The sequence below is a fragment of the Rosa chinensis genome, chromosome 6 (assembly GCF_002994745.2).
Source record: "Rosa chinensis cultivar Old Blush chromosome 6, RchiOBHm-V2, whole genome shotgun sequence".
Taxonomy (NCBI): Eukaryota; Viridiplantae; Streptophyta; class Magnoliopsida; order Rosales; family Rosaceae; genus Rosa; species Rosa chinensis.
The window spans coordinates 20,237,938-20,256,593 of NC_037093.1; the positions used below are offsets into that span (position 1 = coordinate 20,237,938).

The 18,656-nt window shown below is 35.5% G+C and overlaps 1 protein-coding gene and 1 long non-coding RNA gene across 2 annotated transcripts; both read left to right on the plus strand.

Annotated features, from left to right (window-relative positions):
- The first annotated feature begins 9,158 nt into the window (after positions 1-9,158).
- Positions 9,159-15,586, plus strand: LOC112169901. The gene is made up of 3 exons (XR_005801598.1): positions 9,159-9,231; positions 11,058-11,120; positions 15,414-15,586. It is a non-coding gene; the product is annotated as an uncharacterized LOC112169901 (long non-coding RNA).
- Positions 15,587-15,617: 31 nt separating this feature from the next.
- Positions 15,618-18,656, plus strand: LOC112169902. Its single transcript, XM_040508479.1, has 7 exons — positions 15,618-15,774; positions 15,967-16,071; positions 16,861-17,126; positions 17,219-17,446; positions 17,555-17,653; positions 17,735-17,830; positions 18,100-18,656. Exons 1-7 carry the CDS (start codon positions 15,618-15,620, stop codon positions 18,517-18,519), a joined length of 1,371 nt encoding a protein of 456 aa, XP_040364413.1. The 3' UTR covers positions 18,520-18,656.

The following is an 18,656-nucleotide window of genomic DNA, read 5'->3' on the forward strand; positions in this document are numbered from 1 at the left end:
TAGCTTTTACATGTCTAATCCGATTTTTCATACCATGTTATAGAACCTGAAGTTCTCATTACTTGCTTATGGATGATATTACCCAAAGCACTAATATTATTTGTTCCTTTCCTGTAAGAAATGTCAAATCTCAACATGTTTGACTTTGTTGCTTTGGAGGTCTCCAGAAGAAACTATTTAATGTGTACTCAAGATCAACAATCGATATTGACAATGTCGTCACTGAGGCTTTTAAGGCGAGTGCCATAATGTTCATAAAGAAACATATAGAGAAAGCACTCCAAATTGAGTATCCGATGAAGAGGATCCACAAACTCTTTGGGTCGCTCGGGAAGAGTACTTTAACCATCAAATGATCATTTTCTTGCCTGAAGCAAGACATGATTAGCAAGATATTGAACAAGCCCATCTGCCCAAAACAATACAAGCAGAGGCACTTTACTAATTCTCAGAATTGATCACTATCTTTTTGCTCACTGAAATGAACAACAACCTCCTGTTGAGGAATGATCAAGCCAAGCCCATCGGTACCTAAGCAACAGTTTTGCTTGAAACAAATAATGTTACTCATCGCAAACCTAATTGCGAAAGGAGAAATTGTGAAAAAAAAGTTCAATCTTTCGAGACAAGGAAAGAGAGGAGGGCCCATAAATGGTCAATATAACTGACCTAAAACATGGCCCCATGTTATAGTGCCACTTGATACGCTCAAAAGCAAGCGCTTAATTTAACCCTATAAATTTCATTAGTAGCATAACCAAGTAGGGATCGATCTAATCTGGGGATTGAGGGTACACCTGTCAATGTAGGACAATTACACAATTAATAAAGACACAAAGTATATTATTTACAAAAATAAAATAAAGTATATACATAATTACGAAATTAAGGGGGGATTTAGGTTTTGGTTTTCGGAAATAAACTAAGTAAAGAAAACAAAGAAAACTAAAAACATAATTACACGAATGGAATGAGAGAACAAAGATCAAAACCGAAACTATGATCAAATTCGATTAAACCCTAATATTGTTCATCTAAGTCATGAGAAAGGAGTTGATCATGTGAAATATTCGAAAGCAAATAATTTCCCATTTTTTACTTTTCAATGCTAATTAACCTAAGTGAAAGCACAAAGATTAATCCTATCAAACATGTAATCAAGCCCTAGAAAGCTAGTCAATCATGACATGTTTAACGCATGAAACACATAGAAAGGCTATCAACTCAAGTGTGCAACTTAGTATGAAAAGTCCACCTAATAGCATTCCTCTTTAATTAAGGGTCTTTGTTAATGTACCCAGCAAATATCTAAGTATACCCAGCAGATTTTTCACACCCAGCAAAATCATAGAATCTCTAACTACACCCAGCAAGTTTCCAATAATACCCTTATTTTTAATTAAACCCAGCAAAACCTAAATCATTCATGAAGATAAACTCCACAGCAAATCCTTTGTTCTTTTGAAATGGTTTGGTATTCTATATTGACCTTCTTAACGTTCATCTAGTAACACAGATGCATACCAACTCCCAAACTCAAAAATGCCACTAATCTTTGACTTGGTCTGATGATCATTATTCATTTTCTCATCGTGGCCAACTGCAAAGTCTTAATTAGTTAAACAAGATCATCTTAGCAAAAAATAGAAGGGTTAAAGTTCCAGTACACCTTGCTCTATTACTCTCTTTTAATATATGCGAAGAATTGATGTTTGAGTTTGAGAAAGGCCCCAATCACAAGCCTGCTTTCATGTTTAATTATTATATAGCAGCATTGCATCATTTGCATGTCTTGATTTAGAGTTTGTGGCTGAAATTTGCATGTCTGCATATGATGAAAACCCTCCAATGGAGTTCCATCCATCATTAAGCCACGAAAAAGATTTTCTTGGCCTGCCCATCAGATGTTCCTTCACTAGCATGTTCATTCTTCTTCAGGTGGAGTATCTATGCAAGGCATGCCTTACTATCTGAAATTTCTAGGAATTAGCCTATTTTTCCAGCCACATACCTTATCTTTTGGGTGAAGAATGAAGGATTCGCTGTGGAGTTTATCATCATGAATGATTTAGGTTTTGCTGTGTGTAATGGCTTTTGCTGGGTTTAATTGAAAATAAGGGTATTATTGGAAACTTGCTGGGTGTAATTAAAGATTATATGATTTAGTTGGGTGTAAAAAGTTTGCAGGGTATACTTAGATATTTGCTGGGTACATTTAGAAAGACCCTTAATTAAATTCGGTTTTTGTCCAAAACCGTTACTACTTCGATTCAAGTTACACAAAATAAAAAGTTGATTTCATGTTCTTAAATCTAGCACCATTCATATCAAAACCCTAAGTGTTTCGAACCACATAAGATTAAAATACAAAAGATATCTATAAAGCAAATTTAATTAAACAAACTCACATAAGCAACTCTCGAATTACAATAATAGAATCTGAAAATTCTCATTTAATCATAAAAATTCCAGAAATAATAACTTTGTTCAATCATGAATGTCAACTAAAACAAAACCAACAAAATTCAAACAAAGGTTACAAAGTAGGGTCGAATTACACTGTGGATGGAAGAGAGGATGGATGATTTTCATTGTGATCCTTGAAGCTTGAAAGCAAGTCTTCAATGGTGGATGGTGGAGGAATAGGTCACGGCTCCTTCTTCTCCCTTCGGCCTTGCTTGAACTCCGTGGCTTGCTTTAGAGGATGGAGAGAAGATGGGAGAAGCTCACGGCAACAATATAATTTTTCTGAATTTTTCTAAAGTGTTTGGAACATTTCTCAATGTCAAAGAGGTGGGTATATATAGGAGCATGGCTAGGGTTCACAAAGCAATCAGAATTTTCCACATAGCTTCAACCAATGATAATTCGCCAAGTAAGCTTGTGATGTGGTCCAACCAATCAAAATTCTCTAAAATACCTCCCTAATATTTAATTGCCGAATTTCCTTGAATTTATTCTGATTTTCTTCATGAATTTCGGCCAATATTCCTTTAGGGAATTTAGGGATGCACCTAGACACGTTTTGAGTTTTTCCTTGGTGCACACATATTTTCCTTCCATAAAAATCTCCCTTGAATCTCTCTTGGCGTCATCTTCTTGATTATTTCTGAGTTTTACGTTGGCATCACACAAAATTAACTCTCCAAGAATATTTCCCTTCCTTAAAAGTCTCCCTAGAAAATCTCATGGCTTGGTCTTTTATTTTCCATCACAATTTCCACGTAGCTTTCCTTCTTTTCCTCTTGGATTTCACGGCAACAACTCTTAAGTCTCCCAAAAATATCTCCTTTGATTTATTCCACTTGAAATTCTCAATCAATCACCTTAATTCCCACGTTGTCACCTTGTTTTCCTCTAGGTATTTCACAGCAAATTTAATCTCCAAGGAAAATATATTTTCCTTTTAAAAACTCTTCCTTGAATTTCTCTCTTGATTTCCTCTTGGCATTATCATGCCAACTCCTTGCCATGTCATCTTCATGAAGCTTCTCTTTCCATTTATGAACTCAATTCAGCTTATTTATTCCAAAGACCTGAAAATAGAAGCTTTTTAAAATAAGAAATGGAAACTTTCATAAACTAAAATGGAAACTTTCTAAAAATGGAAAATAGAAACTACAAAACGGAAACTTTCTACAATTAGGAACTTTCCCAATCAAAGAATGGAAACTTTCCTAAACAGAGTTTTATTAAGGAAATAACGCAGAAAATATAGGGAAATAACAGTTAAAACGTCGCATTAAAATGCTTCTATCAAATTCCCCCACACTTAGCTTTTGCTAGTCTCTTAGCAAAATCACACAAAGACTCAACGAAAATTTAAAGACTCTACACATACAAAGACTCTATTGCCCTTCAACTTTTTGTCTCAGCAATCTCTTACTTTCACAACACCAAGATTAGCACTCAACCAAGAATCAATGTTTAAGCATTCGAGAGTTAATTGAAACACATAATGTTCACATACACAAGTAGGACTTGGTTGTAACAATGGTGGTGGGTTCTGTTAAGCATGTTTCAGACAAGTATGATTCAAATCCTCACAAGGTATATCCACTTTTTCTTCTCTCAGATCATGGCAATGCTTAAAAGCTTATACACTCAAGTATATGTGAAAGATAGCAAGTATATCACATATCATATGAAACGAAAGCACATGTATATATTTTTCTTTTAAAGATCTCATGAAAGATACCAACTACTTGCACAGATGGATCCAAGCCATAGGTTCAACTCTTGTAACTCATCTCCACATCAAGGGCTGTCCCATCTTAAGGATCAAGAAGTTCTTTTCAAAGGTTGTAATTGGGCCATGGCTCAAGGTTTTAAGAAATGAAAGGTAAGGATTTAATAAAGTGTCCTAAAAACCTAGCAGAGCTCATGTAAATGTAGAGACTTCTAGAAATCCACCAAGATATATTAAAACGTCCCATCCCATAGAGGTAATATAAAAGGGCCAAATGTCATCATGTTGGGCCCTAACTTCACTCTAAACTTCCTTTGAACTCTAGTGAATTGGACAAAGGCCAACTTTTTCTGTAATGGGCCTTCAATTCAAAACAAACTCCAAATTCACCAAGTATGGGGGACTAACATTTGAACCCACTCCTGAGAATAGAGAAATCTCGAGAATAGAGAATATCATTGATGATATATTAGTATTTGCGGTGGCCACCGAATCTATAATATGCGATGACCTCGAACCTTACTTTGTTGATCAATATCAACGAAGAGACGATTGGCTAAAAAGGAAATAAGCAATCCAGGTCGAATTAGATTCCTTGACAAAGAGAAAGGTGTTTGGACCTGTTATTCCTACACCTCCCCACGTTAAACCCGTAGAATTTAAATGGGTATTTGTAAGGAAGCGTAATGAGAAAAATGAGATTGTGATACACAAGGCTCGTCTAGTGGCGCAAGAATTTTCTCAACGCCCTATGATTGATTACGAGGAGGCATATTCTCTCATAATGAACGTCATAAAGTTCCGCTACCTTATCAGTTTGGTAGTTTCCGACAAACTGAATATGCAGCTTATGAATGTGGTCACAGCTTATCTCTATGGGGATCACAATACAGAGATATACATGAAAGTTCCTGAAGGACTTATGATACCCGATGCAAATACTTCTAGACCACAGAACATGCACTCCATTAGTTTTGAGGTGTTCACTTTATAGATTGAAAAAATCTAGACGGAGGTGGTATAACCGTCTAAGTGAATATTTGATCGGGATGGGATATGTGAATAATAAAATGCCCATGCGTGTTTATTAAGGAAACAAGTTCCGGGTTTGCAATTATGACGGTCTATGTCAAAGACATGAATTTGATTGATACTCCTGAAGAAATCAAGGAAACCGCAAAGCACCTGAAATCGGAATTTGAGATGAAAGGCCTTGGGAAACAAATTATTGTCTCGACCTGAAGCTCGAGGACAATGCAGGTGAAATTTTGGTCCATCAACTAAATTACATCTAGAAGATTTTAAGACGCTTTAATGAGGATAAAAGCAAGCACACCCATGGTCGCTTGAAGTCTAGAGAGAATCGTATCGTGCTGCAGATGATAACGAAGAGATGTTGGTGCCAGAAGTCTCATATCTAAGTGCAATAGGCGCATTATTGTACTTGGCTCAATGCCCTAGATAGGACATCTCATTCGATGTGAACTTGTTAGCTAGATATAGCTCTGTGCCAACACGCCGCCACTGGAATGGCATAACAGACATTTTTCGCTACCTTAGAGGTACAGCGGATATGGGCTTATTCTATCCCTACGCATCAAGGAATGGATCAAACCCCCTTGATCCTTAGAATGATGCTCGCCTTGTTGGATATGCTGATATAGACTATCTATCAGACCCGCACAAGGTACGTTCCCAAACTGGTTATGTCTTTACCATTGGGAATACTGCAATTTCTTGGAGGTCTACGAAATAGACACTTGTTGCTACCTCTTCAAATCATGCTGAGATACTAGCTCTTCACGAAGCAGTATGTGAATGTACATGGGTAAGAGCTGTTACAAAGCATGTTCGAAGCACATGTGGACTGCATTCCACCACTGATGAACCAATCATTATCTACGAGGATAATGCTGCTTATATAGAGCAAATGAAGACAAGTTTCAATAAAGGAGACAACACCAAACATATTGTACCGAAGTTCTCCTTCAATCAGCAACAACAGGAGCATCAGAAGATTGAAGTTAAGTAGATTTGATCTTAAGACAATCGTGCAGACCTCTTTACTAAGTCACTACCAAAGTCTACATTCCAGAAGCATGTACAATATTGTATTGGTCCACATAAATTATCTGAATTACCTAACATGTAATTTTCAGGGGGAGTATCCTGAAGCATACTTATTTGACCATCGTGTACTCTTTTTGTCATTCGTCCAAGGTTATTTTGTCCCACTGGGTTTTGTTACCTGACAAGGTTTTGATGAGGCACATCTTTAGTATGGTCACCCCACTTACTGCATCCTGAAGATGCTTTGATTCTACATATATATGCATTTGTTCATCTTTTCCCTTCTACCACGGGTTTCTCCCATTGGGTTTACCGAGCAAGGTTTTGGTGTAGCAACTCTAATGCATCCCTCTCGTAGACATATTACCTACTTATGGTGCTGATAAGAAGACTCCACCTATCTCTAAATCTGTGATACTGCTAATCCACACTCAAGCGCGTTGTGCTCTTTTTCTCCTTCGACCAATGTTGTTTTTTCCCACAGGGTTTTTATTACTTGGCAAGGTTTTTGACGAGATAACTTAGAAGCGCATAGCAGGGGCAACACTATTGACATGGAATATCCAAGGGGGAGTGTTGTAAATATTAATGTGGCTATTCATGTAATAGCAATTAGTGTTGCGTGATATACGCCAATTAAGATTGATTGGTGATTAATAGAATATAATTAGCGATTGATTGATTGTAATCAGACGAGTGATTGATGTAATCGTTAAATAGATACCTTTTGTAAACCTGAGGTACTCCTATATAAACCTCATTGTGAGATGAATAGAATCACTCCATTTCTCATACTTCATTCTTGGTGTCTAAACTCTCCCTCTTTCAAATTCTTTTACTATCGTTTTACAACAGTACTGAGATTGTTTGTTTGTAATTTGATTGTGTTCTGAGTTTTTATGATCAAGGATTACTGGAAGTTCTTTCACTGTGTTCTTCAAGTTTTTTTTTCATATCATGTGCTAGTATTCTATGATGGTATCAGAGCCATCTGGCTGACGCACTTGATTCGATCCTACTCGCCGATCACTGATTGCGACTTCATCTCACTTTACTTCCTCATAAAAAATATAAAAAATGGTACCAACTCTGTGATTCTCCTTTGGGGCTTTGTTTGAATTTATGAAGAATTACAAGTTTTAATCTTTACTTGTATAAGTGTTGTGACTGTTGCAAGCATTATTGTTGAAGATGTCTGATAATATGGGGCAGAGTTATATCAATTCCTTACTTAACATGGTCATAGTGAGGCTAACTGGGACCAATTATGTTACTTGGAGCTTTTAGTTGCAATCTTTGCTTGAGGGCAATGATTTGTTTGGTTTCTCAAAGGCTCACTACAAGAAATCATGTCATAAGCGAGGAAAATATCTGCGACGATTAACAATTCCTTGCAGAAAGTTGGATTTCGCGAGGAATAGATAGTCGTCGCTTGTTTAAGAATGTGTGAGGAAACATCCCTCGCAAATTCTCATTTTGAGTGAGGAATTTTGTTGTTCCTTGGTTATGATGTAGCAAGAATTGGCGCCAAAATTTTACGCCAAAAATTCCTCACAAATAATTTTAAGCTCATCACAAAATCTTTGGCGCTTTTGTTTTTTATGCCAAAATTTTTGGCGGCTTAAGATGGCGCCAATTTAAAAATATTTTACAAGGAAAGATTCACATTCCTCGTTGAAAACCCCTAAAATCATATAACTTTAAAAAAAAAAAAAAAAAACCCCAAATTGAACGATAGAACTCTCTACACCAGTTCTCTCTTACATACTATACTCTTCGATCACCTCCCACCATCCTAATCGCTCCACCGCGAACCCATTCTCTTATCACCAGCGACCACCTTTGATTGCCCGTGACCACCTTCGATTGCCCGTGACCACCATCGATTATCTGCGACAACTGACCCACTACACTGTACCCCTTCAATCGTCATCATCCAATTTCAATCGTTTTCATCTTTTCAAATAAAACCCAACGTAGGTATATGGTTCAATCTTTCTCTTCCATATATCTCAGTTGCTTTAACTATATTATGATTTAGCTATTTCTTGTAGTTTGATTTTGTTTTATGATTTAAATGTGGGTTTTGAGTGTTTTAGTTGGTTTTTCAGCTTGTTGATTAAAATAATTCCTCATTCAGGTTTAATTTTCAATACTATTTGGGGGTTTTAGGTTTTTATTTTTCTTGAATTGACCATAGTTGATTGAAAAAGGTCCAACTTATGAATCCAAAGATGGATAGTGCCACATGTTGATTGAATTGATGAAATATATATCATACATATGAATTATGAGTTAGGGGCAAGTGGTTAGCGTTTATTAATTTTCTCTCAGCCTTAGTGTTTGGGTTGCTTTTGGGTATAAATTATTTTTGCTTGCCGTTGTTGTATATTGAACTGGTGTTTGTTCAATTTGTTTGTTCTGTTGTTTAATGATTTCTCTTTTTTGTGCATTTGGAGATCCTTTTTTATCATCAATTACTTTACTCTGTTGTACTTTTTCAATTTTTTCTTGACTTTACATTTCTGCAATTTCTGTAATTTCTTCCATTGTTTGCTGTCTATAACTCATTGAACTTTTATGTGATCTTTTCCCACCAGTGAAATATGCACCTAATAAATATAGCATAAGTTAATTGTCAAGAATAGAAATATGAAAGAAGGCTTTCAGGTTGAATGATAATGAGGTTATTAATTGATTAGCTAGATAGGTAATGGGAAGTAGCTAGAGAGAAGTTTCCCACATGTCATTATACTCTAGTAAAATGTGAGATTGCATGGATAATGCATTTTCTTCAGAGTGTATATAATATAATACTCTAGCAAACTTCTGATCGAGGATGCCATTTGCTGTACTAATTCTATTGTGGCTTATGTATCTAATTCTTTCTTGACAGGTGGTTTCCTTTCTTGTTGAGTAAAGCTTGCTGTGAAGCTTGTGGAAATCTTAAAGCAGCATTTCTTATAGCAGTGGTGAGTGATTATGAGTAAAACAGAGAAGTTCATATATCTAGACATCAGCTACTTTTGTTTGAGAATCTTGTTGGTTAGTTTGTTCATGTGCTTTAGTTTGGTACTTCACGTCTGGTAGTTCAGTTTGTGGTGTAGAAGAGTAGGTTCTTGCAATGTGGATAAAATGTGTTACAAAATAGGCCATGTTGGCTTTCCAAAACTATACTTTTATTTCAACATAAACTTTGGTTGTTATTTTCAAATATCTTCCAATAATGACTTCATCTGAGCTTTGTTACTTAAAATAGACACCCCGAGATTTGTTCCAAGAAAGTTTTGTCCAAAACTAAAACAAATTTGAACTCTAAACTCCATCTAGAAGAGAGAACAGTTTTACTGAAATTCTGCAGAAACTGCAGCACCGCCCTCTTCGGAATTTATTTTAACCAACTTACTGGTGTCCGAATGTTCTAAAATTTTGATATGTTTCTGTTTTGTTAGTTAACAAAGGATCTGGAAAGTTTCATCTTATTCCATTGTAAAGTGAGTTTTGGGTGTTTTTTCCAAGTTTGGTCTGTAATCGAGAAAGTTCTAAAATTTTGAACGTATCTTCTGATTTTCTGTTGAGATTTGAACTCCCATTTGGTACTTCACGTCTGGTAGTTCAGTTTGTGGTGTAGAAGAGTAGGTTCTTGCAATGGGGATAGAATGTGTTACAAAATAGGCCATGTTGGCTTTCCAAAACTATACTTTTATTTCAGCATTAACTTTGGTTGTTATTTTCAAATATCTTCCAATAATGACTTCATTTGAGCTTTGTTACTTAAAAATAGACACCCCAAGATTTGTTCCAAGAAAGTTTTGTCCAAAACTAAAACAAATTTGAACTCTAAACTCCATCTAGAAGAGAGAACAGTTTTACTGAAATTCTGCAGAAACTGCAGCACCGCCCTCTTCGGAATTTATTTTAACCAACTTACTGGTGTCCGAATGTTCTAAAATTTTGATATGTTTCTGTTTTGTTAGTTAACAAAGGATCTGGAAAGTTTCATCTTATTCCATTGTAAAGTGAGTTTTGGGTGTTTTTTCCAAGTTTGGTCTGTAATCGAGAAAGTTCTAGAATTTTGAACGTATCTTCTGATTTTCTGTTGAGATTTGAACTCCCATTTGAATCAATGAGTCTCTGATTTTTATGTATATTGACTTTGACATTTCAAATGGTTGTTTCAAGACTGATTTCAAGTCAATTGGATTTAAAATGAATTTTTGGTGAATTTATAAAAAAGATAATGTCACTACTCTTTAGTTTTTGTCCTTTAGAGATACTTCAGTGTAATTGAGAAATTGTGCATTTCTTGTTGATGTAGTAATATTTTGAAGATCATCTAAAAGCATGCTTTTAAGAGGCACCTTTGACTGAGTGCTTTTTCAAGAGCATAACACCTCTATATTAAACTTGACCTCTTCTTCCTAGTTATATCTGATTGCCTTGACTAACAACCAAAAGAGGGTCCGTAGATCTAACACAATTAGCTCCATATATGACACATATATATGTGTGTGTGTGTGTGTGTATTCTGTCTAGCTCTAGTTGTCATTAGTTGATCGATATACTCTTCTGAATATATATGAATTAAAAAGATTGATGAGAACGAGATTAAGATGGAGGCTAGGAAGTAATAATTGAGCTTTTGTATTATCTGCAAACTAGATATTCATGTATCTTCATTATGTCATCATTCTTTAGATTAATGTATTGACAGGTGTATAAGTTTTCTTTCCAATTTAATTACCATCATTTAGTAACACTTATTTCTCTGACTAACTATATCATCATTTTTTCCCAGGAAATTGAAGACATTTAACAACTTCAGTCCAAAGAACTTGTTGAGTTTGCGTGTTTTTTTAAGGTAAGTTATTCAACACTTAATAATTAAATATAAACTACTATGATAGGGCAACTTGTTTTTATTTACATCTTCATTTAGAAACATATGTACAGGTGTTTTATAGTTTACTTAAGAAAACAGATCATGCTTTGCTTGTAACATGAATCTGAAAACTTAGATAAGTGATGCCTGTAACATGAATTAAAAGAGAAGAAGATAGTAATGCCTCTAATATTTCTGAAAACTTAGATAACTTATGTCTATTACATGAATCTGAAAACTTATTAGACAGGTGAAAAATGTTCTTTAAGATGCATATAATAAACTGTAATATAGATAAGTAATGCCTCTATAATGTTTCTGAAAACTTAGGTAACTTATGTCTATTACATGCATTTGTTCTTATGCCAATTAAACTGCTAAAAGGCATATAATAAACTGCATGTTGGTTATTACATATCCATATTGATCGTTTCAATCTTGTTTAGATTGGAATTAGGTTAAGATGGATAGGGAATGGATACTTAAGCAGGACAAATTCAGTGAAGAGTATAAAGAAGGGGTTAGATCTTTTATGGAGGTTGCAAAACATCATGTGAATGAGAGGAATGAGACAATATGTCCCTGCATGGAGTGCTTGAATAAACGTTGGCAGCCTCTTCATGTTGCTCATGTCCATTTGCTGCATTATGGAATGTCAATTGCATATATGAAATGGACTGATCATGGAGAACATGGAGATACATTGACCACTGAGGGTGATGAGCTAATTGAAGAACCCAATAGTTTATTTGACATGATTGGTGATCTATTCCCTACTGAGAATGTTGGTGATCAACATATCATGAGGGATGAAGATGATATACTGATGGATGTAGATAATGCATCAAGGGATGAAGAGGAAACAATGAATGAAATTCATTTAGAGGGTGATGGTAATGAATATAACAGTAATTATGAGAAGTTATTATTGGAAGCTCAACGTGAACTGTACCCTGGTTGCACAGAGCACACAGTATTGTCATTTGTTGTGGAGTTACTTAAATGCAAAGTTGAGAATCTATGGACCAACAAATCAGTTGATATGCTGTTAAAAATGATGAAGAGGACTCATCCTAAGCCCAACAATATTCCTGATTCCTACTATGGCTGCAAGAAGGTATTAAAAGGCATTGGGATGGGGTATGAAAAGATCCATGTTTGTAAGTATGATTGCGCCTTGTTTTATAAAGAGCATGCTGATAAGGATAAATGTCCTGTTTGTAATGAACCGCGATATAAGAACAATGAAAGTCAGAAGAAAAAGAAGGTTCCTCATAAAGTGTTGAGGTATTTCCCATTAGTGCTGAGGTTAAAGAGATTATTCATGTCAAGACACACTGCAAGAGATATGAGGTGGCATAAAGAAAAACATCGGGATGAAGAGGGAAAGTTGAGACATCCGGCAGATTCTGTTGCTTGGAAAGAATTTGACAAAATGTATCCCGACTTTGCTGCAGACCCACGTAATGTCAAATTAGGCCTTGCTAGTGACGGGTTTAATCCATTTGGAAATATGAGTACATCTTATAGTGCATGGCCTGTGGTGATTATTCCTTATAACTTGCCTCCATGGATGTGCATGAAAAAACCTTTCTCTCTGCTGACTTTGTTAATCCCTGGACCACGAGCCCCAGGTCGGGACATGGATGTGTTTCTTCATCCATTGATTGATGAGCTTAAGGAGTTGTGGGAAAAAGGGGTTGAAACCTATGATAAGATGACTGAGTCTTTATTTAATCTAAGTGCAACTGTGATGTGGACAATAAACGATTTTCCAGCTTATGCAAACTTATCAGGTTGGAGCACAAAAGGTTTCTTAGCATGCCCAATTTGCAATAAACATACACCATACAAGAAGCTGACAAACAAGATTGGATATATTGGACATCGTTGCTTTTTGCCTATGAACCATTCATGGCGAAAAGATACTAATAAAGACACGTTTGATGGGAAGAGAGAGATGAGGCCTCCACCTAAAGAGTTATCTGGAGATGATGTACTTGCTCAATTTGAAGACGTTAGACCAAGCAGGCCTGGTAAACATCCCAAAAATAAGGATACAAGGAGGAAGAGGAATGCAAATGAATTAAACTGGACGAAAAAAAGCATTTTTTTTGAGCTAGAGTACTGGTGTAAATTAAAGCTCAGACATAATCTAGATGTGATGCATATAGAGAAGAATATATGTGATAGCATTATCGGGACGCTTCTACATATAGATGGCAAATCGAAGGACACTTACAAGGCTAGGTTAGATTTGAGAAATATGAAAATTAAGAAAGATTTGTGGATCACAGAGAGGGGGAATGGAGTGATTGATTTTCTTGCAGCTGAATATGTACTCACACCAGCTCAATGTAGAGATATTTGTGAATTCTTCATCTTAGTTACATTTCCAGATGACTATGTAGCTAATATAGCACGAAATGTGCATGTGGAAGATGGAAAGTTGTTAGGTTTAAAGAGCCATGACTGCCATGTTCTATTGCAGAGGGTTCTTCCTGTGGGAATTCGAAAGTACTTGAAAAAGAGAGTATGCACACCACTTATGGAGCTATCACATTTCTTTCAACAAATCTGTGCAAAAACATTAAGCGTGGCAGGACTAGATAAGTTCGAAATTGATATTGTTCTGATACTGTGCAAGCTAGAGAAAATTTTTCCACCGGCATTCTTTGATATCATGGTGCACTTAGCTGTCCATTTACCCCATGAAGCGAAGCTTGGTGGGCCAGTTGGATATCGTTGGATGTATCCAATAGAGAGGTATTGCTCTATTAAATACTTTGTTACTTTTTTCTCCTGTTTTATTTTTGAACTCATTGCTAATTTGTTTTATTAACTATTAGGTTGTTGGGAACGTATAAGAAATATGTACGTAACAAAGCTAGACCAGAAGGTTCCATTGCGGAGGCATACATTTCGTATGAAGCATTGACATATTGCTTTATGTATCTTACTGATGTGGAGACGACCTTTAATCGTCTAGAACGATATCGTGATAGGCCTGCACCAAATGGAAATATTTCTATTTTTTCTCACAAAGTGCGACCAATAGGGAAAGGGGTAATGGTTGAATTGTCAAAGGAGCAATTTGAAGTAGCGACTTGGTTCATATTTAATAATTGTGACGAGATCGAAACCTACCTCAAGCATGTGTTTTTCATTATCATTCAATTTTTGACATACCTTACATCTATCAAACTAAAACTTACATTTTTTATGTTCATGTAGTGAGCATCGTGAACTACTACAAGCTGAGAGTCCAGAAAATTTAGAAAGAAGACACAGGGAATCATTTTCAGAATGGTTTAAATGGAGGGTCACAACATTATACGACGCGGGATTGATTAGTAAGGAGATTTATGTATTAGCACAAGGTCTAGATCGACATACTCTTCAATATTCTGGGTGTACTGTGAATGGAGTTTGATGGGCGATCAAACAGATGGAGAGATCTCACACTACACAAGATAGTGGGGTTGTGACTCTTGGTTCACAAGGTGATGAACCCTTCAACTTTTATGGAAGCTTGACCAGTGTTGTTCAACTAAAGTTTTAAGGTGGCTACAATGTGTTTCTATTTCAATGTCATTGGTACAACATATCAGACAGAAAGAGAAAGATAGACTATCATCTCATGTCTGTTAATGTGAATACTCGATGGTATACCAATGATCCTTATGTGTATGCAACACAAGCAGATAAAGTTTTTTATCTTGATGACACAAAGTTGGGTCATCCTTGGAAAGTTGTGCAGAAAATTCAGTATAGACATATTTGGGATGTCCTTGAGAGAGAAGAGGATGATAATGAAGCACCATTAGAAGAAGAGGAAAATGATGAAGAGGTTGATGAGATTAATCTCGAATTTCAGGTGGATGATGAAGAGACTAGTGACTCGTTATGTAGAGAAGATGTAGGACCTGAAACTATTACTTTGAGCAGGGCTGGTATTGAAAGAACAGTAGTCGATGATAATGATTTCATTGATGATAATTTTATTGATGATGATGCTCTTATGGAAGATGACATATCATCAGGTGAAGGTGAAGTTAATATAAGTAGTGAGAATGATAGTGATTATTAATATCACCACTATTGGTAAGTTGCTGAAAATCGAATTATAGTTTATTTGAATTTTAACTAGTTGATTAAATGTTTACACTTATTCCTTACTGTTAAATGTTATATATGCTTTTCAGATGATATATGTGATATATACTATGATACCTAATTGTAATATTTTTTGTTTGTAATTTTTATATGCAGATGGAATCACAATTGCCACAAACAAGAGGGAAGAAAATACGAAAGCTTAAGTTCAAACTCCCTCCACCTCCAGAAGTTACAGCAGCTCCTCACCTAACATCTGAAGTTCAACTCACGCCAAATCTGCAACCAACACCGGCACCTCAAAACACATCATCTTCTCAACAAATAGCAAGACCTCAGTCCACACCAGCTTCTCAACCTATGACAAGGACTCAGCCTACACCAGCTTCTCAACTAACACCAACTCCTCAACCTATTAGATTAGCACATCACCGTATTCTAGCTCCAGAACCATCTCCACCTTCTCATGCATTTGTGACTACACTCCCTCAAAAGCGAGTAGCTCAGTGCCCCACAAGTTTGAATTCAGGGTTGAACTTCCATATTCATATTAGAACTTTCATATCTAATATTGTTTCTGGATTATAAAAGTATATATAGACTATAAAAAAAAAGTTGATAATTCAATACATTTACTTCTGGAAGATGAATGCGATGCATACCATAATCTATTTGGTTTAATGTAAATGACTGACTAATTTGATCATAGTTAATGGAGCAGCAATAACTCCTGAGCCATCTGATGCTTCTCAATTTCGAGCTTCACCACCATATCAAGAGATAGCACCCCAGCAATCAGCAACTCAGAATGGAGGTACATTACCTTTTTTTTTAAAACATAAAGTTTTCTTCTAGACTTAAGAATTTCGCATTGGCATAACTATTTCATATGAATTTCAAAAATAGTGTAATTTATTTTGTTTGAAACATTATTATGTCTCGTTTATGTTTCTGGAAGCTCTAGCTATCTTTCAACAAAGAAATAGGGTGAAACAAATAAAAACATAAAGACAGTGCAACAGGTTTTACAGAAATTGCTGCAGCAGGACTTTGACTTCAAAAATTCATAACTTAATATAGAAAAATCATATTTAGGTGATTCAAAATCTGAAATTATATTTAAGATGTATACTGAAACTTTTAAGAAGACACCACAATGAAATATCAGACCAGTAAAACAAATAAAAACATATTGATGTACAGTGCAGCAAGTTTTACAGAAATTGCTGCAGCATAACAGTGACTTTAAAAATTCATAACTTAATCTAGAAAAATCATTTTTAGGTGATTTCAAGTTTGAAATTACCTTTAAGATGAATACTACAAATTTCATGAAGAATTGACTTCTAATATCAGACTAATAAAACAAATAAAAACATACTAAGGTACATTGCAGTAGGTTTTACAAAAAATTGCTACAGCATCACCCTGATTTTAAAAATTCATTACTTAATCTAGAAAAATAGTTTTTAGGTGATTCCAATGCTGAAGTAGTCTTTAGGATTTATGCTACAACTCTCATGAATATACCAACTTCAAATTCAAGATGAGTTTGTATGAAACTATGCATATTTTAAAATAGTAACATGCATGTTATTTGTAGGGGATTCTGATTCTACACTTTTGTGCACAAAACGGAAGCGTGGAAAGTCAATTGGAAAAGGAACCCTTGATTTGATGTCAGCAAATGGAGGGAATAAATTGATTGTGGTTTGGGATCCAGATCATTGGGTTCCTAGTGATAAGACAGTTAGTAAAAAGTTCACTTCTAAAATTGGAATTACTATTCGAGGTTATGCTCCAGTATGTTATGGAGGGTGGTCTAAGATAAAGCCTGATACTAAGAGGAAATTGAGGGAGAAGTTGGAGGTAAGCTTCAAACTATAGAAGGTTTGTTAGTTTATTGGTTTCAGTTTTGAATGATTATAATGCATTGTTAACGCTTCATTTATTTGATTTAGACCCTTTTTGAGGTTGATCTCCATCATCCAAAAGTTCTTGCATATGTTGATGGAATAATGGCTACAGCATACACTCAGTTTAAATGGAGATTGCATAATCACTACAAGGAGAATGGAACATATGAACGGGCACGAGCCAAGTTGCCTGATCCAGACCTTTGGAATAGTAGACCTCTAGAGCATTGGCATTGGTTGTGCGATAATCTTTATAGCAATGAGGGATATATGGTGTGTACTAGCTGTTATACTTCATTACATATTCATGGATTGTGCTGCGATTATTGAAAAAATGAATTCTGATGAAAATCTAATGCTTATATTGTTTCATTAATAAAGGAGGTCTGTGCTACTAATGCTCAAAACCGAGATAAACAGGAAAGTACCCATCGGGGTGGTGCAATGCCATTTATTCAGCATGCTTTGCAAGCAGCAAAGGTAATTAAATAATAGTAGCTCATGTGGCATTCTATTACAATAAACTCTCATATATTGAACTGTATGTTTTTTCAAGTGCAGGAAGGTGGTAAGCCTGTATCATTTATAGACAATTATGAAAACATGTATCAGGATGCAGAGCATAAGTGGGTTAGTGAAGCTAAACGAGTGAGACATATAAGTTATCAATCAATATCTTAGTTCAAATATAAGTTTTATAAAATTGAAATAGAAGAATTAGGATTCAAGTCTGTGATTTGCATGTATACACAGTTCCACGCTGATTGAATTATATATACAATATATTATATCTAGATTTGTATTTTAGAAAGTGATGTATATCAGGTATAGTGCATTATATCTAGTCTGAATTTGTTAATATTTAGGGTGGGTGGGTGTGTGTGTGTGTGTGTGTGTGTGTAATCATATCATTCTTTTTGTTGCAGGAGAAAATGAAGCAGAAGAGGGAAGATATCAAGGCAAAGCTCATTGAAGAGGCACCAGAAGGTACTCCTATTGAATCAATAGAAGTGGCTTTGAATGACGAGATTGCAATTATGGTTGAGGAGTGTGGGAGAAAAGGTGGCAAGGTTCAAGGTTTAGGTGCTTTCCCTCGCTTGGATATCTCATCTTCTTCTTCTTCAATGCCAATAAATTCTGAGTGGAATGAGATGAAAGGTAATCTACAAAATCTTACATCCACTGTAAGTTGCTTGGAATCTGAGAATGCAAAGTTGAAATCTATGTTGCAAGCAATATTTAGCAAATTGAATGGGAGTGATGACATTAATTGTGATGCTGATGATAGCTCTGCTCAAGAAACTGATGGTATTGAAGGAATTGATCATGACTTCTCTAATGACTAGCTTGGTATGGAGGGTTAGAATGTCTTGGGTTTCATGAAATATTTAGGAATTATCTTTCTCATATGTAGTTAAGGAACTACTTAGTCCTGAACAATCGATCCTAGGTTTTTATTTTGAATCCTTTTGGAATTGCAATT

Excerpts from the sequence above, each read along its gene's own strand:
- LOC112169902 (XM_040508479.1), top strand. The coding sequence starts at position 15,618 with ATGACAAGGACTCAGCCTACACCAGCTTCTCAACTAACACCAACTCCT. Across the intron at positions 16,072-16,860 it reads ATCAGCAACTCAGAATGGAG|GGGATTCTGATTCTACACTT; the intron begins GTACATTACCTT and ends TGTTATTTGTAG. Across the intron at positions 17,447-17,554 it reads ATAGCAATGAGGGATATATG|GAGGTCTGTGCTACTAATGC; the intron begins GTGTGTACTAGC and ends TCATTAATAAAG.